The sequence below is a fragment of the Pygocentrus nattereri genome, chromosome 25, assembly GCF_015220715.1.
Source record: "Pygocentrus nattereri isolate fPygNat1 chromosome 25, fPygNat1.pri, whole genome shotgun sequence".
NCBI lineage: Eukaryota > Metazoa > Chordata > Actinopteri > Characiformes > Serrasalmidae > Pygocentrus > Pygocentrus nattereri.
The window spans coordinates 16,230,211-16,252,989 of record NC_051235.1 but is presented as its reverse complement, the minus strand read 5'-3'; the positions used below and the strand labels follow the sequence as shown (position 1 = coordinate 16,252,989).

The following is a 22,779-nucleotide window of genomic DNA, read 5'->3' as shown; positions in this document are numbered from 1 at the left end:
AGGGAGTTAACCCTCTGAGGTTCTGCTTCTTGGCATATTCATCTTACAACTGATATTGATACTACACAAACAGAAACTAACAGAGCAGTCTTCAATCATGTGGAACCTTTTCTTACATTTGTGGTTTCTGAGCAGGTTGATTAAAGTTTTTATTAGGGTTTCCCAACCTTTTCTACCTCAAGGCCCACATGTTTTTAAGTACAAAGAATGGCACGCAGGAAATTAACTTTTTAATTAACAGTTTTCTTTTCTTATTCTTAAGTGCAGAAACTGAAAACCTGAGAATCAGATCAAGTAATCCATTATGTCTCAATCTTATGGCCCAAAATGTGCAGTTATGTTAATATATTTGCAGAGACAATAGAAATGTATGAAATGGATGTGGACTGTGTTTTTGGAGCTGCAGTACATCGCAATTTCACTGAAAATACTCCACTGCCTTTGGTCCTGAGATTTATCTTTAGTTTTGGGGGTATTTGTGATTCATTAGAAATAGCCAACTTCAGTCCACTCACTGGGTTTTTTTAAAATAAAAAATAAAATGTTTTAATAAAAATAAAAAATTATTATTTTTTAAAATAAACCTTAATTTATATCTGCTTCTGCTATCTGCAGTTAATTATTTTTGCATAGAGGCCCAAGAAGACCCTAGTTATGCCACTGTTTGGGAAGGTTACTTTTCACATATATTCCAGCACAAATTAATGAATACATGTTTTCAAAGGAGTGTAATTTTACAATTTGTTCCGTAATAATAAACAATGCTTTTCAGTGCATGGGTGGCACTTTGAAGCCAGGTGTTAGAGCGATACACCAAAGGCCCACATAGCCAGGAAAGCAAAAAGCATCATGAAGCCATCATGTTAACTGTGATGTAAAGTAGAATTTTTTTAAATAAAAAAATTATATATATAACATTCAAAGTTCAATATTCAAACCAAGTTGTAAATCAGGTTGTCTAAATGTGCCATTCCCATGCTCCCCACACAACGCTTGAAGTCTGTGTATGTCTACAGTTTGTTATGGATTTAAAATACATTATCTACTAGTTTAGTTAACTAACTAACTAACTACTCATATAAACAGTTCTAGAAACAAGCACATTGAAAGGAATATTTCTAATGCAGCTTAATGTAAAGTTAAATTAAAACATACTTGTCCATTTAGAATAACATTGAAACTTTGTTATACTGTACTATGTCAATGTCAATCAATATAGATATTAATCTGAGCAGGTTACACCGTACATCATGAGAGCATTAACACAGCAGTAGATTAGAAGGAGTGCTACACCGTGAGATACTGGCACTGTTGCAGTTTCATACCTACAACCATCACACAATATATCAAGGTAGAGCACACCCTTGAGTGTATTATTGCCATTGTGTTATTTATTGATATATAATTTTTTCTAAGTGCACTGAAAGCATTTAAAAAGCAACATGTCTAAAAAAATAAGTGCACATTTTGGACATTTATGCAGCTTGAGCAACAGAAAAACAATGGTTGTGCTGACTAAGGAAGGTCAGAAGAATTAGTGAGCAGGGAGGAGTAACAGTTTAGGTAAAACAGGGAGTTAACCCTTGGGCCCCTGACAGGGATGCATATGTGATCTGACAAAGGTAAAACTAGGTGAACAAATTTGACTACACAAAGTTATTATGTTCTTATGATGTCTAATGCTATATTTGTCAATGTAGGGTGACCAGGCATCCCATTTCTCCAGGGATAATCCAGTATCTCTATCCATGTCCCAGTGTCCCAACTTGTTTTAAAAGATGTACATTTGTCCTACATGTCAAATGAAATGAGAAATTGATAATGAGTCACAGAGAATCACAGCCAAAATGCTTGCGTTTATGCAAAAGAAACATACCAATTATTTCATGTTACATGTATTACATGTGTACATGTCTAACCGTAAAGCGGCTAATCAAGTTTATTGTTTTTGCAAAAGCCTAATATAATTTAGCCAAATCTCAGCCAACCTTCTTTGATGTTACTTACTGGCCTCACTCTGCACGATGGCAGTTTTACTCGTGAGATGGCTAAATGTGCTTGTTCTTTTAATTAATAGTTTTTCATTTTAATTTTTAAGTTTTTTTTATTTTGCATAGAGGTTGCAACAAAGTTAATCAGCATATTCAAAAGAAAACACAGAAAGAAACCTGAAAAAGCATATGTGACAACCCCAATTCCAATGAAGTCGGGACATTGTGTAAAACATAAATAAAATCAGAATACGATGATTTGCAAATCCTTTTCAACCTATATTCAATTGAATACACTACAAAGACAAGATATTTAATGTTCAAACAGATAAACTTTATTGTTTTTTGCAAATATTCACTCATTTTGAATTTGATGCCTGCAACACGTTCCAAAGAAATTGAGACAGGGGCATGTTTACCACTGTGTTACATCACCTTTCCTTTTAACAACACTCAGTCAGCGTTTGGGAACTGAGGACACTAATTGTTGAAGCTCTGTGGGTGGAATTCTTTCCCATTCTTGCTTGATGTACAACTTCAGTTGCTCAACAGTCCGGGGTCTCCGTTGTCGTATTTTGTGCTTCATAATGCACCACACACTTTCAATGGGAGACAGGTCTGGACTGCAGGCAGGCCAGTCTAGTACCCGCACTCTTTTACTACGAAGCCACACTGTTGTAACGTGCAGAATGTGGCTTGGCATTGTCTTGTTGAAATAAGCAGGATGCCCCTGAAAAAGACGTTGCTTGGATGGCAGCATATGTTGCTCCAAAACCTGTATGTACCTTTCAGCATTAATGGTGCCTTCACAGATGTGCAAGTTACCCATGCCATGGGCACTAACACACCCCCATACCTTTGCACTGATAACAATCCGGACAGGCCTTTTCCTCTTTGGCCCAGAAGACATGACGTTCATGATTTCCAAAAACAGTTTGAAATGTGGACTCGTCAGACCACAGGACACTTTTCCACTTTGTGTCAGTCCATCTCAGATGAGCTTGGGCCCAGAGAAGCTGGCAGCGTTTCTGGGTGTTGTTGATATATGGCTTTTGCTTTGCATGGCAGAGTTTTAACTTGCACTTGTAGATGGAGCGATGTGGTGTGTTCAGTGACAGTGGTTTTCTGAAGTGTTCCTGAGCCCATGTGGTAATATCCATTAAAGAATGATGTCGGTTTTTAATGCAGTGCTGCCTGAGGGATCGAAGGTCACGGGCATTCAATGTTGGTTTTCTGCCTTGCTGCTTACCTGCTTACCTTAGATGATGAAATCCCTAAATTCCTTGCAATTGCACATTGAGAAATGTTCTTAAACTGTTGGACTATTTGCTCACGCAGTTGTTCACAAAGTGGTGAACCTCGCCCCATCCTTGCTTGTGAACGACTGAGCCTTTCAGGGATGCTCCCTTTATACCCAATCATGATACTCACCTGTTTCCAATTAACCTGTTCACCTGTGGAATGGTCATTTGGCTGGTCATTTGTCTTTGACCATCCTGTCATTTTATAATGCTCACAGTGATGAGCTGAATGTCTAGCACGTGTTATAAATCTTTATACAGAATGATGATGTCCTGTGAATGCAACATTGTCTGCCTACCAGCCTGTAAATTTACAGGAAAGATTACCTCTGTGTCAAGGCTTCAGAGAATAACATATATTGTTTTATGATCATGAAAAACTAGCCTTAGACAGCACCGATTGTGCTGAACAGTCACAAATGCATTCTGTACATTTGAGAGAGCCTTTGCTGGTGATGAAGTTATACAATAGATAATGATGTCATCTGTATAAAAGTGCATATCGGCATTTAAAACAGTTTTGCAGAGATCATTAATGTATATCGTAAACAACAAAGGCCCCAAAATGGAACCCTGTGGTTCCCCAGTTCAAAAAGTACACTCTAACTGATATTAAACTGATATTTAAACTGATATTAATAGTAATATATGTAATAAAGTCACCACAATTGATAGTAACTTAGCTCATTTGCAGTGCTTTTAATTAGCACACTATTTCAACTTTAATATTGTACTGATACATGAATATTATCTTGGCATAATGTTACTCCTGTCATTATCGACTATTCATGTTATGTTTTAGTAAGTGACTTTAAAGAACCAAGAATTTGGTTCTGGCTTTTTTCTAATGTAGGCACATATAACGCAAGATCTGAAGACATTGTGCTGAATATTAAGTTTGAGACATTCATGCTCTAAAGCCACCAGAGATCTCTTAAATTACTGTTTAAGTCAACAGATTTACAGATTACCTTTTCAAGCAGGGTTGTTTTTACATATTAAATGAAAACAGATATTTTGCAAAAAATGTTTTCATGTTAACACAATTCACAACATTTATTGATCGGCTGAAATAATAAGAAAGTTATGCAGAGAATGTGGGTTGCACCTTCTCTCTGGCCATACTGTTTAAAAATATATATTTTTTAAAAATAGTTCTTGACCTGCATGTGTTTATGTGGAATAAACCAAGGATTAAGCAGAAGCAAAAATCTTGAAATTAGGCCTCACACTTCAGGAGATGTGGGCCAAAACTTAAAGGTGTTGCTCTATAGCACCACCATCAGGTCAACTGAGGTCATTTCACTTGCCTGAGTAGGGGGGGGTTGGGATACTGCACATACTGCTATAAGAGCTACCACCACTGCTGGGTGATACTGTCGCTCTGTTAGCTGCAGTGATGCTGGCTCTACTGCCGCTCCGTTAACTACTCCTGCTGGGTCCTAGTAGCCTATGGTTCGCCTGCCTTTCGCATGTTCTTTATTGCATTAACACAGCACTTTGTTTCATACCTTACATGCTTTACAATACTACTAGGATGACATTATATACAAGGATTACATTCTGTTTCCCTTGCTTGGAAGCCTGGACACTGGAAGCTATGGGTGAGGTTTGTTAAGTTGAAAATTGTTTTTATTATATAGAACATATACGCTCACGGTTTCCTCCGGGTTCTCCGGTTTCCTCCCACAGTCCAAAGACATGCAGTCAGGCCAATTGGACGTGCTAAATTGCCCCTAGGTGTGAGTGACTGTCTGTGTCTGTCTGTCTGCCCTGCGATGGACTGGCGACCTGTCCAGGGTGTATCCTGCCTTCCGCCCGAAGACTGCTGGGATAGGCTCCAGCACCCCCCCGCAGGGGCGGCACGATAGTGTGGCGGGTAGCGCTGTCGCCTCACAGCAAGGAGGTCCTGGGTTCGATTCCCTGTGCCTTGTGGATGTGAGAGTTCAGAGGAGAATGGGCAGACTGGTTCCAGATGATAGAAAGGCAACAGTAACTCAAATAACCAACCAAAATCTCTGAGGAATGTCTCCAGCACCTTGTTGAAAGTATGCCACGAATAAAGACAGTTCTGAAGGCAAAAGTAGGTCCAACCTTTTACTAGCAAGGTGAGTGTATATATCACTGCTGTCAGATTTTTCAGTTTTTATCATTATTGGAAATGTCTGTTGCCCTTTACCTGTGTACATTTCATGATGAATTGGCCAAAAGAAATGGACCAAAATGACTTGGAAAGATGTCTTTTTCCATTGACTTCAAATTGACATCAAAATTAAAATAATTTATATATATATATATATATATATATATATAATGTAAATATTCTCAAATTTTCTATTCAACTTTTTCCTTGCTAAATGTATTGCTTGGTCTAAATAAAAAAACATTAAATCTTTATTTCACAGGTTATGAAGCCCAAAGATAGGAAAATGTACTTTCTTGATTCAAACAACCCCTCTGGGTTGGGAGATGAGCAATTTTTGATGCTCTTCAGGTTTGCTGGTGTTCAGATTTCAGCTCATTTTGTTGCTATTTTGCAGGCTATTCTTTGATGTTTTTCTAGTCAAATTTATTTTCTGTTTTCAGTGCACGTCATTTTGCTAAAGTTTAAAATTAAGATCATAGGTATACACAGTATAGACAGAAAAACATAACAAGAAAATAACACATTTTCTTACTAACATTAATGGAACAGTTCCATGTTCCATATATTGCATGTATAATCATGTAAAAAGAAGTGACACCTTCCTGTACTGTGGTTGAACGAGTGATAATTTTCTCAAATCCACTTACTGGGGGTGAATGTGCCCATACTCTGCTTCAGCATCTGAATTTTAAAACTTAGCGCGTACCATACAGTGGAACTTTAAGATCTGGATATGTAGTAAGGGACCTAGTCACCAGGTAGTTCGCAGATCACAAATGATAAAGATACTTCCATCAGTGTTAGCCTCCACTAAATCACTGAGTGTATGAGCCAAACTCCAACCAGTGTAGCAATCTAGCAAGCTGGCAAAGGTGCAGTCAAGTACACTGTCCACAGCAATACAGCTGTGTACACGTGGTACAGCGGGTACACATGGCATGGCACATGTCCACCTTTATCTAGTTCACTCTGTGAACTATACACTATGATCAAACAGTTCAAAAAAAGATTACCTTTGGATCAAGGTAGATTAAACACATGACTTAAATAAAAAGACAAACATTATGCCAAACACAAGACAAACACAAACTATCTGGTAATCCTCGAAAAAGGACTAAAGTTCCCACTACGACTGAAGGCAGCTGTTATTTCAATCTCTAGAATGTGGTATCATGTGCTGATTTTTAAGACCTTCTAGCTGCTTCACATCACTAAACAGTCTCTGAGATGTTTAGATTCAACAGGTCTGGCAGTAAGCATGCCTGGGTGTAGCTAGTGAGACTGAATCCAGTAGTCAATTGAATTTGGTTAACTGGTTGATTTAGTAGCTAAGGGGGCACTTACTTTTTCACAAAGGGCCAGGTAGCACTGAACAGCATTTTTCCTTTGATAATTGAAATCATCTTTTAAAAACAGCATTTTGTGTTTACTGTATTTTCTTCATCTGATATTAAAAGTAGTTTGATAATCCAAAACATTTCATTGTGAGAAATATGCCACAAATAGAAGAAATTGGGAAGGGGCAAATACTTTTTCACAGCACTGTACTTTATTTTATTTTAGGATATGTTGTACAACAAGCAGTTTACTGATTGATGACAGAAACACATTGCAGTTGTTCTTTTTTTACTGCTAGTACATAAACCTGATATCAATACAAGGTCAGATAAGGGTATAAAGAACATGTCACATGTGTGGACAATATACTTAAAATTGTACCATGTGTGATTCTTCTGTCATTACACCACCCAGCTTCACGAGGACTGGTGATCAGTGGCTGTTCTCCAGTGCTGATACATTAATAAGATTTGTAATAAGTGATTGCTGCTTTTATTGGAAAGTGTACAATTTCAATTAGCAGTATGTTTTTCTGGCACACAATAAAAGAAACTTGCCAACCGAATCTCAGTTTTAATGATGTTCTGAATTCCAAAATGGGAAATCGCAATTTTATTCAAATTTATATTTATTTATATTTAGGTTATAGTTCTCAAAGAAAGTCTGTCCACTAAAAGGTTTAATAATCATAATAAAGTAATCATAATATTTTTTTTTTTTGTTGGTTCATACAACTTTTTTGAAAAGAAAAATGAGCAAATAGCACAAAGACAAAGATAAAATACTGGAGTCCTTTCTTCTGATGGTACTTTCTCACACTCTTCAGACTATCAGTCAATGGGGGCGCTCACCTTCCTCTGATGCTTTGAGTGCTGTGAACATCTTTGAGGTGTGCAGGTTGTGTAGATCAGGTGCAGAAGCCACTTAGCTCCTTTTATTCGTGTCCCAGACTTCTCCTCTGCAGCTGCTGGAGGAGAGTGTGTGTGTGCTGCTCAGTTGGGTTCTAGAAGATTGTCTCCACAGAAAGAGGTGTGGCACAGCTGTGAATGTTTCTGAGTGGTTCTAGAGTCAGACTCTTTAGTCAGTTTATTATTTCCAGAGGCTTCTGTCTGTCTAGTCTGCAGTGGTTGTCATTCTGGTCCTTCTCATGTTCTCAAACTCCACCTTTAGAGCTACTCTAGAGAAAATCCATCTGCACCGGGGTAACCACTGGCTAAGTCTTCTTCGTCTTTTATGGTCAGTCGGTGGTGGGTTTTGATAGATACCTTGCCTTGCCTTTTAATTAAAATGACAGTATATGAATCTCAAATACTCAACTCATAGCTGAAATATAACAATATTTAGTTTTTTTTCTTATATGGCTCAGTCATTGTGATGTTGAATTGGTGTTGCACTGCAATTTAGTGAATGGTATTTACTTATCTTGGTATTTACGGCATTGTAACAATTGCTATAATTTGATTATTTATTATTATTTATTAAGTTAGATTATTAAGTTAGCTTTGTAGTTCATTTCGCACGTCTTAATTGTTTACAGGTGTCAGTTTACTACCTAATGTAATATTAAACTTTTCCTTCAGTACAGTCTCTATCTCACTGTCTGGTATTTTCCTCATATCATAGAGGTCTACATCTTTTTGAGGGTTAAATGTGACCTCACTGTAGATACAACCAATCAGAGTTCTGAAACCAGTGGGTGTCTGAAGGGAACAGATGGATTTCTGGGTGAACAAAGACTCAGGACTTGTCTGCAGGTACTCAGAGGCCTCCAGAAAATGGTCAATATCACGTGGCGTTAAAAAGAAGCTGTATGTGGTTTTTGTCAGGAGCTTGTTAACGAGACTGCACTTGGCAAAGGCCTCATTCTGGATCAGCGGCTTCCTCCCTGTCTTCTCCAGGGTCCACCTCTCACCATCATTCAGTAGACGGAACACCCCTGGGGCCTGAGGTTGGTCTTTACCTGCGATCAGTTCTAATGGTTCCCAGATTTGGTATGTCAACCCAAAACTCACATCAGCAATATAAGGCTTACTATCGATCTCAACCAGGTTAATGAGATGCGTATCCATGAGGCTGAACTCGTTTGTGACCTTGTTGAAGACCTTAGAGCCCAGCATGGTAAATTTGTAGCCCATCTCTCTCAGCACCCAGGAGAAGAGCAGGTTGTTCTCACAGCACCAACCTCCACGATGATCTAGCACAATCTTCTTATAGATGACTTTCAAGTCCACAGTGTTCCTCTCTCCACAGTGGATACTGAGGTTCTCGAAAGGAACAGTCATCACATGCAGCTTGTGTATGGTGCACAGAGTGGGCAGGTCAGCTTTGTCGTACAGACCAGTGAAGCCAATCCTTTTAAAATATTCCTTCAGGTCCATTATGCCACTGCAAGAACAAACACATTTTTTTTTTTTTGCTATACAGTATCCAGCTGCATTGCGTTGTAGCATCATGAAATGTGAAAGTATGATTCCACAGTTTAGCACAATTTCTGCATGAGATAACCATTTAAATGTAAACTTAGTTTTAAGTATTTTGATCTGAAATGATGCATTATAGGGAAACTTAGTAGCTCTGTAATTCTTTTACAGTGATGATGATGAGAACCAAAGGTTGCCATGTTTACAGGGCAAATGTTACTAATTTATCTGTTATTGAAAACTAACTGATGTGTCTTCAGTGTTAAAATACCGCATTTACTCCTCCACCATGGTTTACTTAATAAAAAAATCATTTTTTCAGCAAAATCTTATTTCAAAACTATCATAAAACAAACTCTCAGCTATCATGTTTGGAACTATTTCATGTAATAGTTTTCTGTGTAGCTAAGATTCCTTAAATGCTATCAACACCATAGTGAACAATTCTATATTCTACATATTTTTCTAGAATGGCACATTTTACATCAAACCACATTGAATGCTCGTGTTTACATCTTAACAATTTTATTATGGAGAAATTTACAAAAAATCTATGGAATTCCCCATCAAACTCTTTTGAAGTTCAACACAGATTACAAAAAATGAAGTGAAAGTTTGTTCTATTAAACAAACAGGACATAGTAATCAGACTGCAGGCGATCTAGTTTTCAGTTTTAGTACAACCAATTCAGGAAAAACAACATGTGAAATCCAGCTAAACAACCAGCATTTAAAAAAACAACATGCCTAAAAAAACCCAGATACACATTTTAGAAACTTATACAATATATGTGACCTGGGAGGAGTGACAGTTTAGGTAAAATAGGGAGTTAACCTTTGGGCCCCTGACATAGATTTGCTTAGAGTTAGGTCAACTAAGTATAACTACATTTAGATTTATAATATTGTTATGCCCTGTAGATGTAGATTCATACCTATGACCATAACACAACATACCATACAGTGTATTATTGCTGTTATGCAGCTGATTGTATAATTTATTGATTAATGTAACTAGGGTAATCATACTGATACAGAGATTTATTTTGCAGATGAGCCCTCGCCAAGAAGGCAAACCAAAGGAGAATACAATAGAACTTGTCAGGGGGACAAACTCCAATTAGATTTTTTTTTTTTTTTGCAGATAATTGCATGCAGATAGAGCACTGTAACTACAAGCTGCCTTGCCATATTCAGACCATAATGTCAGAACGTCCCACTGATAATGACAGCAAATAAATTGTACCTGGGCTTATTTGTTGATAAGAATGTAGCTTCAAATAGTTTTTGTGCCTGTTCAGTAAAGCAACAGCTGTTACTAAAATGAAATTCTTTATCCTTATCAGTTGTGCATTATCATTTAACATAAAACCCAAATATTCATAAGATACTAAACTAATTACAAAACCATAGCCTTGAGTATCTGCTGATACTGACACCAATCCGATACAGTCTTTTTCCCCTCTGTTAAACAGCTACACTGTTAACAGTTTGCCTGGATGCACTTAGCTTAACCCATATATCTAAATAACATGATGCCCAAACCATGATAAAAATATTCTACTCCCCCAAAGGACGAAACAAATAGCCCACAACATGACTCAGTTATGCAATAGTGCGGCTTCTTTTTAATTTTTTTAATTTCTTTTTAATTAGCATTTTAGAGTGGTCAACATCTTTCAAATATTTAAAATAAAATTTAAATTTGAAATTTAAAACACAACATTGGGCAAAAGTTTCAACATTTAATGTAGCCTATACTTCAGTGACATAGCAAAAAACAAGTTGCAATGTAGACCCTAACACATAACCTAAAAGTAACAACATTTCCAGTATAAAATGTACACAGTACAGCAGATATGGCATATTAAAGCACTCACAACTCAACTAAAACTAGGCTATTTAACCTGATATGAAATTAGCTGCATTACTGACTCCACACAGCTGATATGATGACCATGCTGCAGACAGGTTTCTCTTAGCTTGAGCTAGTCTTCACGTAACACATGCTGCTCATCTGTCTTGTGATTAGGGCTGTAAAATTGGCCAAACATGACAAACACAAAGATTCAAACCATTCAGACATCTATTTTTGTGTATTATATCCAAAAGAAGGCAAACCATCATGTTCAGCTGCCCCTCAAATTCACATTTCCCTCACTGAACCGTGTTTGGAGGAGTGCACATTCACTGAGCAGAAATCAGTAAATCTTCATTTGACTCTGATTGGATTATTAAATTGAGGCATGAGACTTTTTTTTTACCAGTTTCTCTTCTATTATTTCAGTGCTCATACTATTGATGTCTGGCCTGCAGCTCGGTTCCAACATACAGAGAAAAGCACATATCAACAGTAATTCTCTTATTTTGCCAGTTTATCCCGGGATAAATATATAAACTGGTAGCTCATAGATCCCAGATGATAAACGACACCTCGTTCAATGTTAGCCAACACTGAACCTCTTTGAGTATATGAGCTTGACACCAGCTGGCAAAGGTATAATCAAGGGTGCTATCAATGCCAAAACAGCAGGTACACAAGTCCACCTTCATCTAGTTCAACTGTGAACTATGAACTATGATCAAAACAGTCCCTCTGGATCAAGGCAGAATAAACACATGATTTAAATAACAAGTCAAATATTAAGCCAAACACAAGACAAACACATTCTGGCTGGCATTCTGGAAAAAGGACCAAAGTCCCCACTATGATTGAAGGCAGCTGTTTAGATAAAAAGACTGCCAATGCCTACAAAGTATCGTGCAAGCACTGTAGTTGGTTTAAGAAGAACCTGGCTATTTCCTCCTGTTATAACAGAAACATGACTGCAAAAGGGCGGAGGCCACCCACAAGCAGGTTTTCAGTGACTGCAGCTAAGAAAAAAGAGTTCTTCTATAGTTAAGATGTCAAGCTTGTAACAATAGAAAAAAAGAATAATCTTTGGTGATATATAGAAACATTTCTGAAAAGTTTCTTTATAGAACCATATATAACACTTTCTCCATCAACCTGAAGAACCATTTCATTATGCAAATAACCATTTAAGCATCTTTATCAAAGAACCCTTAAAGAAACATCTTTTTTAAGATGGCAAAAGACAGGAATGGGACCCCAAATGCACACTTTGAATTTTTTTGATGCAACTTTCTATACTGCAAGAAATGGAGATGATTTATCTATTATTCCTCATTTTGAAATTGCTGAATGAATATTATAAGATCAATTAATTCATTTCCATGCATTTGTCTCCTATAGATGCTCTACTATTGTGAATATGTTGTCACAATGTCCTAGAATCCTCATAAGTTCCATTATGTTGTGCATAGAACTCCATGGAATTTTGCTAAGCTGCCAACAACTATGTCATGCTGTCATAGCTCCGTACAGCAACGTTACTGAATAATGAGGTTGTGACATGTTGTAGCAATGTTATTAGACAACATTATGACATATTGTGTGTTTTCTGGGTTTGAAGATGCCGATGTGAAAGTAAAAAAAAAAGATAATCAAGTTTTTATCCATCTTAATGATCCTCTCCAGGCATCGATGAAACCCCCAAGAACATATTTTTGTAGGAGTTGAATTTGGGCTGATGGACTGAATAGTTTAGTAGTTTTTAATATTTTCTACTTTCATGTTTGGATGTATAATTCTAGCAGTATAAGAGTGTAAAACACTTTAGGAAAATTAGTATTCTTTGTTTATTTGTTATGTCTTGTGATTGGTTTGGGAAATCACATGATTTCCAGTCTCCTGAGAAAAATGTGCGCTTCTACTCCACCCAGCAGGGAAACTCCCATTAGCTACAGTTGAGGGGCAAACATCACCCAGGCAGTTTGTGACTGTAGGAGAGTCTGACCCTGTTACTCAGTCAAGTCCTGTCAATACACCACAACATAGCAATTGTCACAGTACTGATTTCAACAGTGCACAACAGATTTGCTTCTGGCCATTTATGTCACGTCTCATCCGCAAATGGTGTAAGAGATGTGCTCTATGTGATGCTAGATGCTGTCCTACACCTCATCAGCACCTATGAAAACAAGTGTTGCTACTGCACCATTTCAAAAGGTTGCTGCTGTCATACTTGAACTTCCTATCTCAAGCCATTGGCAACAGATACATACTTGTTGTTCACGATTATTTTTCCAAGTATGTAAATCTTTATGCTGTTCCAGATCAGCGCTCTACGACAGTAGCCAAGTGTCTTTTTGAAAACTACATTCGGGAACGTGGCATTCCAGAAACCTTACACACTGATCAAGGCTGTCAATTCGAGTCTGACCGGAGTCTGATCAGTCATCTGTGTAAATTGCTTGGTGTTCAGAAAACCCGAACAAGCCCATATCATCCTCAGTGTGATGGCATGGTCGAGCGTTTCAATAGAACTCTCATTGACCAGCTGGCTAAATCACTTCTCCAACAGCCTGGTGAGGATTCTAGCAGTGTAAGAGTGTAAAGCACTTTAGGAAAATTAGTCTTCTTTGTTTATTGTCACAAATATCTTTTCTGTCTTGTGATTGTGATCTTTTCTGTCTGTTGTGTGAGAGATAGCGATATCAACAACGAGACAGTGAGGCTCGAAAATTAAAAACGCTGCTAGAGAGAAATCACTCTCTATCCTCCTTCCTTTTTAAACTATGATCCAACCACCTTTTCATGAAAAAAAATATCCCTAATATCTTAAAAGTTGCTTAGATGTAATTCCTCAGCTTTGCCTTTATACAGTATGCACAGATGTTTGAACATGCTAATAGAAGTTAACCTTCAAGGCTTTCTGCCAGAAATTGGCTCCATTTCCCAAATGTAATTAGTACTGTAATTAGCTTACCTTATCTTGCTAACGCTATACTAGCAACATATGAGGACGACCCCCAAAGTTGTGATTTTTTTTATGGCAGAATTATCGTAATAGCCATTATCTAACTCTGCAAGCTTAGCTGTCTGACAAACTTTTTGAGTAACGTTTGCCCTAACTGTATTCAACATCCTGAAGTGTATAAAGTGGCAGTATAAAGTGACCTGTCAGCATTTGACATGAATCATCATGTACTTTGTACAGTTGTGTTCAAAATTATTTAACCCCCACTGCAGTAAAGTGTTTTAGCAAGTTTGACATTTATTTTTTATCTTGTTCGCAATCAGATCAAATAAGGACTTGTATAATAGACAATTGCAACTTAAATTACAACATTTTTTGTAATATACCAACAAATGTCCTTTTTGTGATTTCCTCATTGACAAAATTATTCAACCCCTTAGTCGCATACATCATGAGTACTTAGACCAACTCCCTTTGGCATTAATAACGTCCTTCAAACGTGAAACATAGCTTGACACAAGTTTCTTGCAGCAATCAACAGGTATCTTAGCCCATCCCTCATGGGCAAAGGCCTTCAGTTCATTGACATTCTTGGGCTTGTGTGCTGCAACTTCCTTCTTCAGATTCAGATTCCTTTATTGATCCCATGGGGCAATTGCAGGTCTTCAAGTCCCACCAGAGATTTTCTATGGGATTTAAGTCAGGCGATTGCAATGGCCACTCCAAAATCTTCCAGCCCTTCTTCTGCAACCAAGCCATGGTAGAATTGGAGGTATGCTTGGGATCGTTGTCCTGTTGGAAGGTCCAATGTCACTGATTGCATGACATTTCCACCCAAGATCTCGTGGTAGTTAACTGAATTCATGGTACCTTCCACACGGTGGAGATTCCCTGTACCTGAAGCAGCAAAACAGCCCCAGAGCACGAGTGAACCACCGCCATGCTTCACAGTAGGCAAGGTGTTTTTTTTTTTCAATATAGGCCTCGTTCTTCCTCCTCCAACATATCATTGAGCCATAGGCCCAAAGAGTTCCAATTTTGTCTCGTCGCTCCAGAGAACAGTATCCCAAAATGTTTGTGGTTTGTCCGCATGGCTTTTGGTGAACTGGAGTCGACTCTTCTTGTGCTTTTGGTCAGCAGCGGGGTGCGCCTGGGAGTTCTGGCACAGAGGCTTTCATCTCGCAGTGTGTGCCTTATTGTCTGGGCCGAAACCTGAGTACCTCCCTCTGACAGGTCCTGTTGCAGTTCCTCAGCTGTCAGCCGAGGATTTTTCTCCACCTTTCGTTTCAGGTAACGGACAGCAGTCGCCAACAGCATTCTCTTTCTGCCATGCCCAGGTAGTGTTTCTACTGTGCCTTTAGCTTTAAACTTGCAAATTATGCTTCCACTTGTGTCTCTTGAAATGTTTAATGTCTTTTCTATCTTTTTATATCCATGTCCTTGCTTATGAAGAGAAATTACCTCCTTTCTTGACTTCTTTGACCATTCCCTGGACTTCACCATGTTGCAAAGACACCAATAACTGTCTAGAAGGAGCTGAGTATCTCAGTCCTTTTAAATCTGCTTAATTGCTGCTCGTTATGGTTCTGCTCACATCTACAGGTGCTTTCAATGCCTGATTGAAAACACCTGATTGAAACCTCTGTTCTTGAGAGTGGTAATCTTTAAGAGGTTGAATAATTTTGTCAATGAGGAAATCACAAAAAGGACATTTGTTGGTATATTACAAAAAATATTTTTGTAATTTAAGTTGCATTTGTCTATTATACAAGTCCTGATTGATCTAATTGTAAACAAGATAACAAATAAATGAACAATATAAAACAAACAAATAAAATTTTGAACACAACTGTAGGTCTGAACATTGTCTAACATTATCTAGCACATTGTAGATTTGTTACAAGGCTGAAATCATCTTCTTATTCACCAGCTTCATGTTCAAATTTCCTGTTCCACTTCAAATATTGCAGCAATTACATTCTGGTGCCTCAGGCCTTCTTATTCGAATATTACTGTAAATGCTGCACCAAATTAAGGTGCAGTGGACTTCAGCTTTGTGTATTTGTTGTGTACAGTCAACAGATAAAACACAAGAACAATAAGCTTACCATTAGGCTCATACTGTTTCTCCAAGGTAGAGCATCTAGTTTATTGTTTTTGTGTTAAATTTACAAAACAGTTATCTGGGAAAAGGCTACTGCAGACCTGAGTTTCTTTGGAAGTTTGGCTTGAATAATACAATATAATGATATAATAAATAAACTTTTACTTGTTTTTGTTTTTGCTTTTAAGATCCTTTGGTGACATATGAATGTTCACACTTTCTCCTTCAACTCCTTCAAGTTTACAAACTTAATTTTCACTGGAGGAGGACTTTAAGATACTATCTTTGTATTATAGTCAAAGCCTTTTGCTGAAACAAAACAAAAATGAAAAGTACAGTTTAAATGTTATTAATTGATGCTGCACAATAATGTACAATAAATGTAGTCATTATGGTTAATTTCTTCAATTTATTTACACATCTTTATTGTTTTTGTAACGTGTACCCCGAAAGCAGACACTTGTGGATTGCAAACACAAGTGAGGTTTTACTAGTAGAATCAGGGAAGTACAGCGTAGTCAGGAAGCAGGCAAGAGTCAGTTCCAATAAGCACAGTAAAGTAATGACGGTGAGCATAGCAGACAAGAGCAAATCCAAACGAAGTCCAGGAAATAGGCGAGAGGTCAAAAACATGAATACAAGAAACCAGGCAGAAGTACAAAAGGGCAAATCCAAAAAACAGAGTCAGAGAAAAAACAAGCAGAAGGTCAAAAACACGATACACACCAGTAATAAATGCTCAGTAGTTTCACAGGGAAAGCAAAGCCTCGGAACTAATACCGGGTAAAGCCTGGGCTTATAGCCATATGACATTGACACAGCTGAAACACATTAGTATTCGGGTGAATGTGAGTACTGACAGGAGTATAAGAACTGGTCAGGAGTTACGTGACTTCGCTGGGAAGTCTGGCTATTGGAGTTAGAGTCTGATTCCAGGTTTGAGGGAAGTAGCTCTGCCAATAGATTCCCCAGAGGATTCTGGGGAGTGTATTTCTTCTCCCTCTGAGGACTAGCAGAATGCGTGATAGTTTTTAGGAATCAGTTTACTACCCAATGTCACATTAAACTTTTCCTTCAGTACAGTCTCTATCTCACTGTCCCTCATATCATAGAGGTCTACATCTTCTTGAGGGTTAAATATGACCTTACATTATGTCCAACCAACCAGAGCTCTGAAGCCAGTGGGTGTCTGAAGGGAACAGATGGATTTCTGGATGAACAAAGATTCAAAACTTACCTGGAAGAACTCAGCAGTCTTCAGAAAATGGTCAACTCCACGTGGTGTTAACATGAAGCTGTATATGTTCGTCTTCATAATTAATCTATTAGTATTTTTACTTTTGATACTTTACATTTGAAGGTGAATACTTTTGTACTTTTACTCAAGTGGAGGTCTAAAGGGAGGACTTCTACTTTTACTGGAGTAACATTTTACCCTGGGTATCTCTACTTTAACTCAATTATATGATTTGTGTACTTTGTCCACCACTGATGAAAAGTAGTACTGCCATGACAATCTACGCAAAACTTCCCAAAGTGGTGGTCAGCATTCTGCCTGGTCAGCTGGCCTTAATGTCATCCGAGAAATAAATGCTATTAAAAGACAAATGGCCTAAATGACCAAATATAAGTTTTGCTGTAGACTATCCAATGTCACTTTCACTACATTTCTGTAAAGCTAACTATAAGATCCATTCATGCTGCTCATTTTCACAATTACATTACAAAAAATTGGCTTTGAATTTTCACGCATGTTGGTGGTGTCACACAACCTACCTTGGAATGGAAGTCAGGGAGAGTGGTCGTCCTGGCTAAGGTGTAGGAAGTCAGCAGAATGAAGGCAAGCAGGGAAGTGTGAATGGTTGGCTAAAAGAAATCAACCTTTGGATCTAAGGGTTAGTGATCATACTCATCCCTATTATGATAAATTATGTCACAATACATTTTCATGGAGCTGATTGGATGTTAGTTTTTTATGTTGTTATCATGTATCAGATAAAAAGAATGAGAACACATTAACTGACATGCAGGATTTACATGGATAAAATGTTTTTGATTTGAACAATTTTAACAACACTGCAACAGATGAGCAACACTAGCGTAGAACTAAATTATTAGCCTTAGTAACCCCTTAGTGCAGTGATTGATTGAGTTAACATGAATAGACTTTAAGAGCAGAACTTGCCTGGAAATGATGCCTGTTTCTTAATATTTTGAAACTTTACTATTTACTACATTAGCTAAGTTTAAACTGGGCTCTAAGCAGTGCATTTTTCTGTCTTTTTTATAAGTCCTTTTTTAAGTTTTTTACTTCACACTACTTACTTGGTACTTAGTCAGCTAAGAGCTACACATGTAGCAAAAAAAATCAAAACACTTAAACCAGACAAAGCTTTCACCTAATGTACCTTAAAAAAATATTTAAGCCCAAAAGTTTAAACTTTTTAATGTCAATTTTACCTTCAATTTAAATACAGAAATCCAATGTAAAAATGGTATTATAATTTGTTTCTCCATCATGTTCAATGGAGATTTTTATGTTCATTATATTTAAATTAGAAGTGCTTGTAGAATTTATGCAATTCTTTAACATAAATTTATGTATTTCTAAAGAGTTAATAGTACCTTCTGTATCACAGCACAATTACTTAGGCTGGGTAAATGTATTAAATGACGTTAAATTCACAAACATTTATTGTAGTCCAAACTGTATTAAACAATTTGCTGAGGCTCATTACAAGACACATGTACACTTTAAAGTCTAATGTGAAAGAAATAAACTTTATATATTTCAGCTGTGATCAAATTCCCTGCTTCCCTGAATTTCTAATCACTCGCAACTGAATAATTAAAGCAAATGTCATGACACGCAACATTCCTACTGAGGTGCAACTCTCATGCTAATTGTCAGCCAGCTAAAGCTGTCAGTCACTTCATGCCATGCTCATGTGTCAAGGTCACCTACAGTTACAAAAACCATGAACTGTTGATTTGAATATTAATGGATATGTCTTTATATACTACACTTCACAATAAATCACTCCCCTTGTTTATTTAATCTACCTTTTATACCTGTTAACATGACATGAGACCTAGCGAGGATGCTAGTTCGCTGGTGTTGTCTAGAGTATCTCTCAACATAAGCAAAATGAAACATTAATATTTGGTCAAAAACATTAAAAACACAAATTAAGTTAATGCGAATCACTATTTCATTGCAGCTGCACTGTATAACAAAGGATGGCAGGAGATTGTAAAAATAAAAAGAGCCATTTCATGTCCACCACGCCAGCTGAAGCAAGTTCCTGGTTGATGATGTGTTTCCTGTTACTACTGCACTGCCTGCTAATAAAATTCAGTGGAAAAGTCTTTCAGGTCTTATACAATTCAATTACATCAGTTTGGGATTTATCCAAATCGAGTTACGTCTAATGAATATAAATAATGTATATTTTTATGTTTTTAAATATGTTTTATGTAAAATAATTGGTTAATATTTGTGATGGCCATGGGTGAATTCTGAAAAACATGGTTTATATTACGAAGTTCGCTGTGCTAGTTAAATAGCTTATGGAGGCCAGTCTAGGTGAGGTCCACTGCCCTATTGCTCAAAAACACGCTCCTCATGTCCTTTGTATGAGCTTTGGTGGACCCCATGACCCAAACCCTGAATTTATGCTGCCTTCTCTTGAAGCTTGAAATTCTCTTGAAACTCAGAATTTCTCACTTCGGACTAGGAAAAATAAAAGCCCCATTAACTGGGAGTTCCTACTCAGAAAGTTGTGATGGTGTTATTGACTCTGAGCTCAGCATATGATGCTAAATCAGCTTTTGCTCACACAGTCAGCATTAAAACAAATCAATACTTTAATTGTAAGTGATATTTGCTTCAGTTCAGTCAACATCCAGACACTACGGTAGGTTAAACTATAACACTGACCATAAAGTTTACCATTCTGAGAAGTTATCAGTCATATCCCTAACATCAGCTGGCTGGCTAAGTATAGGCATCCATGTTTTTCTCCTCTTTGTAACTCGAATGCGCAAAAGCTGAAAATGGCACAATTCCAAGTTTCAACTTTCCTCTTATGAGCCAAGTCAAACACAACATTAGGAATTCTCTTTAGAGGTTTTCTTAATGTGTTGAGTATAATGTATAAAGGGGTTGAGGGAATATAGAGCGAAATAAAAGAATTAACATTAATTAGGTAATTAATAATAGTAAGGTCTTTGGCCAGTGTTTCTTAAATTTGCTCCTGGCGTCCCATAGCACTACACAGTTTAGTCAGAATGAAAAGCCAAACACAAACAATCATCGGCGCCACCTGCTGGAGATCCACTTTTCATTTTCGTTTTCAAACTGACCAACATGCAAATATATGTTTAACACTAGGTGGCGCTACGGGGTACATTTCAGGACATGCTCAGACCTCTGCGTCAGAACGGCATCATTCCTCAAGCTAAAAGACTTTGAATCTTAAGAAAAACCATCGTCAGGTGTCAGATCTGGTGAAACTGAACATCAGACCGAACGCCATCAGACCAAACAGCCTCAGATAAAAGGTATCAGAGAAAATGCAAGCCTGATTGAGCATATACAGGTTCGAATAACTTTGAAAACTATTGTGCATTCTCGATATAAATGCCAGTATAACATTTTCAGGTTTTTCTGAGGCTGTTTGGTCTGATGTTCAGTTTCGTGTTGGTCAGTTTGAAAACAAAAAAGCAAAAAATCTGATTTATTGCTCCAATCCGATCTCTCTGATTGGTTCACACTTGTTTAGATAAGTGATTCAAATCAGTCATTAATGTGAACGAACCTGCGTCACGTGCATCATCAGCAAACAAACGGCAGAACAAGCCTTTGCTGCGAAGATCATAAACACTGATCAGCTCTCAGCTGTTCGTTTATAGAGAGAGACGAAGGAGAAAAAGGTGAGATGTGTTGCTTTTCCACCTTTTACAGACTTTTAGGTGTAGAAACTCTGCTGAAGTCATCATAAATGGTTGAGCTAACTTAAGCAACTATGCCCAAGCTCACTGTATTTTCTGTTGTTATTTTGGCTCCTTATTACTGTGCTGGACTTGGATGTTTTTTGAGACTTTATGCATGCATTTTGTTAGGAAGTGTGGTTTATTGATATTTACAAACTCCAAATGTTGAGTTATGTTTGGTTACATGAATGCGTAGCTATGGTAAGGATGTGCTCTGGAGCCAGCTGAGTTAAGTGACAAAGTTATTTATGTACCTACTATTTTTACTGCACTTTCACTGAATGTTACTTGGCACTTCACATTATGCGTTTTCTAGTTCTTTTTGTTATGAAACTGATGTACTTTTGCATGACATAACGGGCTGTGGCATACACATGTACAGGTAGAGATTTTATTTCAATACTTAACAAAGAGAAGCAACTTTAAGTGAACTAAAAGAAAAGCAATTGTAGACGTGCTGATATTTGATGGATTACTAATTCATATTATACAAGTAACCATAAGCTGTTAATTTAATCAGACAGTGTTCTGATAGATCTACGGGAAAATACTGGTTACTGATGTATTTACTAAAAGAAGTTATTTTTGATGGTAACAATGACCAAAAAATAGCTAATGAAAATAATTACATGCAATCCTTAGCAAAAGAAGCCAGCCTGCCTGCATGAAACACAAAAATGTCTCCTGTCTGCATTTTCCCTGTTTTATACAGGTTCATGTTCATGGGTACCTCACCTCTGTGGGACCTGTAACATGTCTATCTATCTATCTTAATGTAGTCCTAATGTAGCCAATCTATGTAATGTGTTTGCTATTGTAAGTTTAGCTTAGAACGTTGAACTCTTCTTAACTCGTTTTGACTAACAGAAAAAAAAAAACACTTTTTTCCATTTTGGCATTGGTCCACTGTGTCAAATATATTATTTCTATAAAGTTAGTGGTGAGCTAAATTGAGACGATTAGGCTATGATATCTTGTTTTCATCAGTATTATCTTGTCACTGATAACCAATGTCTTCATAAGTCATCATGTGTGAATCTGTCATCATGTATGTTGTCCTGAGTCCATCACCATCATATGTTATCTTGAGTCTCCATCATGTGTGTAATGAGTCCATCGTCACCGTTCATGTTTTCCTTCATCCATCATCATCATGCGTTTTGTAGTCTGTCCATCATCATCATCATGCGTTTTGTAGTCTGTCCATCATCATCATGTGATTTGTAGTCTGTCCATCATCATCATGTGTTTTGTAGTCTGTCCATCATCATCATCATCATCATGTGTTTTGTAGTCTGTCCATCATCATCATGTGATTTGTAGTCTGTCCATCATCATCATGTGATTTGTAGTCTATCCATCATCATCATGTGTTTTGTAGTCTGTCCGTCATCATCATCATCATCATGTGTTTTGTAGTCTGTCCGTCATCATCATCATCATGTGTTTTGTAGTCTGTCCATCATCATCATGTGTTTTGTAGTCTGTCCATCATCATCATGTGATTTGTAGTCTGTCCATCATCATCATGTGTTTTGTAGTCTGTCCGTCATCATCATCATCATCATCATGTGTTTTGTAGTCTGTCCATCATCATCATGTGATTTGTAGTCTGTCCATCATCATCATGTGATTTGTAGTCTGTCCGTCATCATCATCAT

General features: G+C 37.3%; 1 protein-coding gene across 1 annotated transcript; it reads right to left on the bottom strand.

Annotated features, from left to right (window-relative positions):
• Positions 1–6,965: 6,965 nt before the first annotated feature.
• On the bottom strand, positions 6,966–18,001 carry LOC108424922 (arylamine N-acetyltransferase, pineal gland isozyme NAT-10-like). Its single transcript, XM_017693255.2, has 2 exons — positions 17,900–18,001; positions 6,966–9,161 (listed from the first exon to the last, which is right to left on the bottom strand). Exon 2 carries the CDS (start codon positions 9,152–9,154, stop codon positions 8,300–8,302), a length of 855 nt encoding a protein of 284 aa, XP_017548744.1. The 5' UTR covers positions 9,155–9,161; positions 17,900–18,001; the 3' UTR covers positions 6,966–8,299.
• Between the last annotated feature and the right edge of the window lie 4,778 nt (positions 18,002–22,779).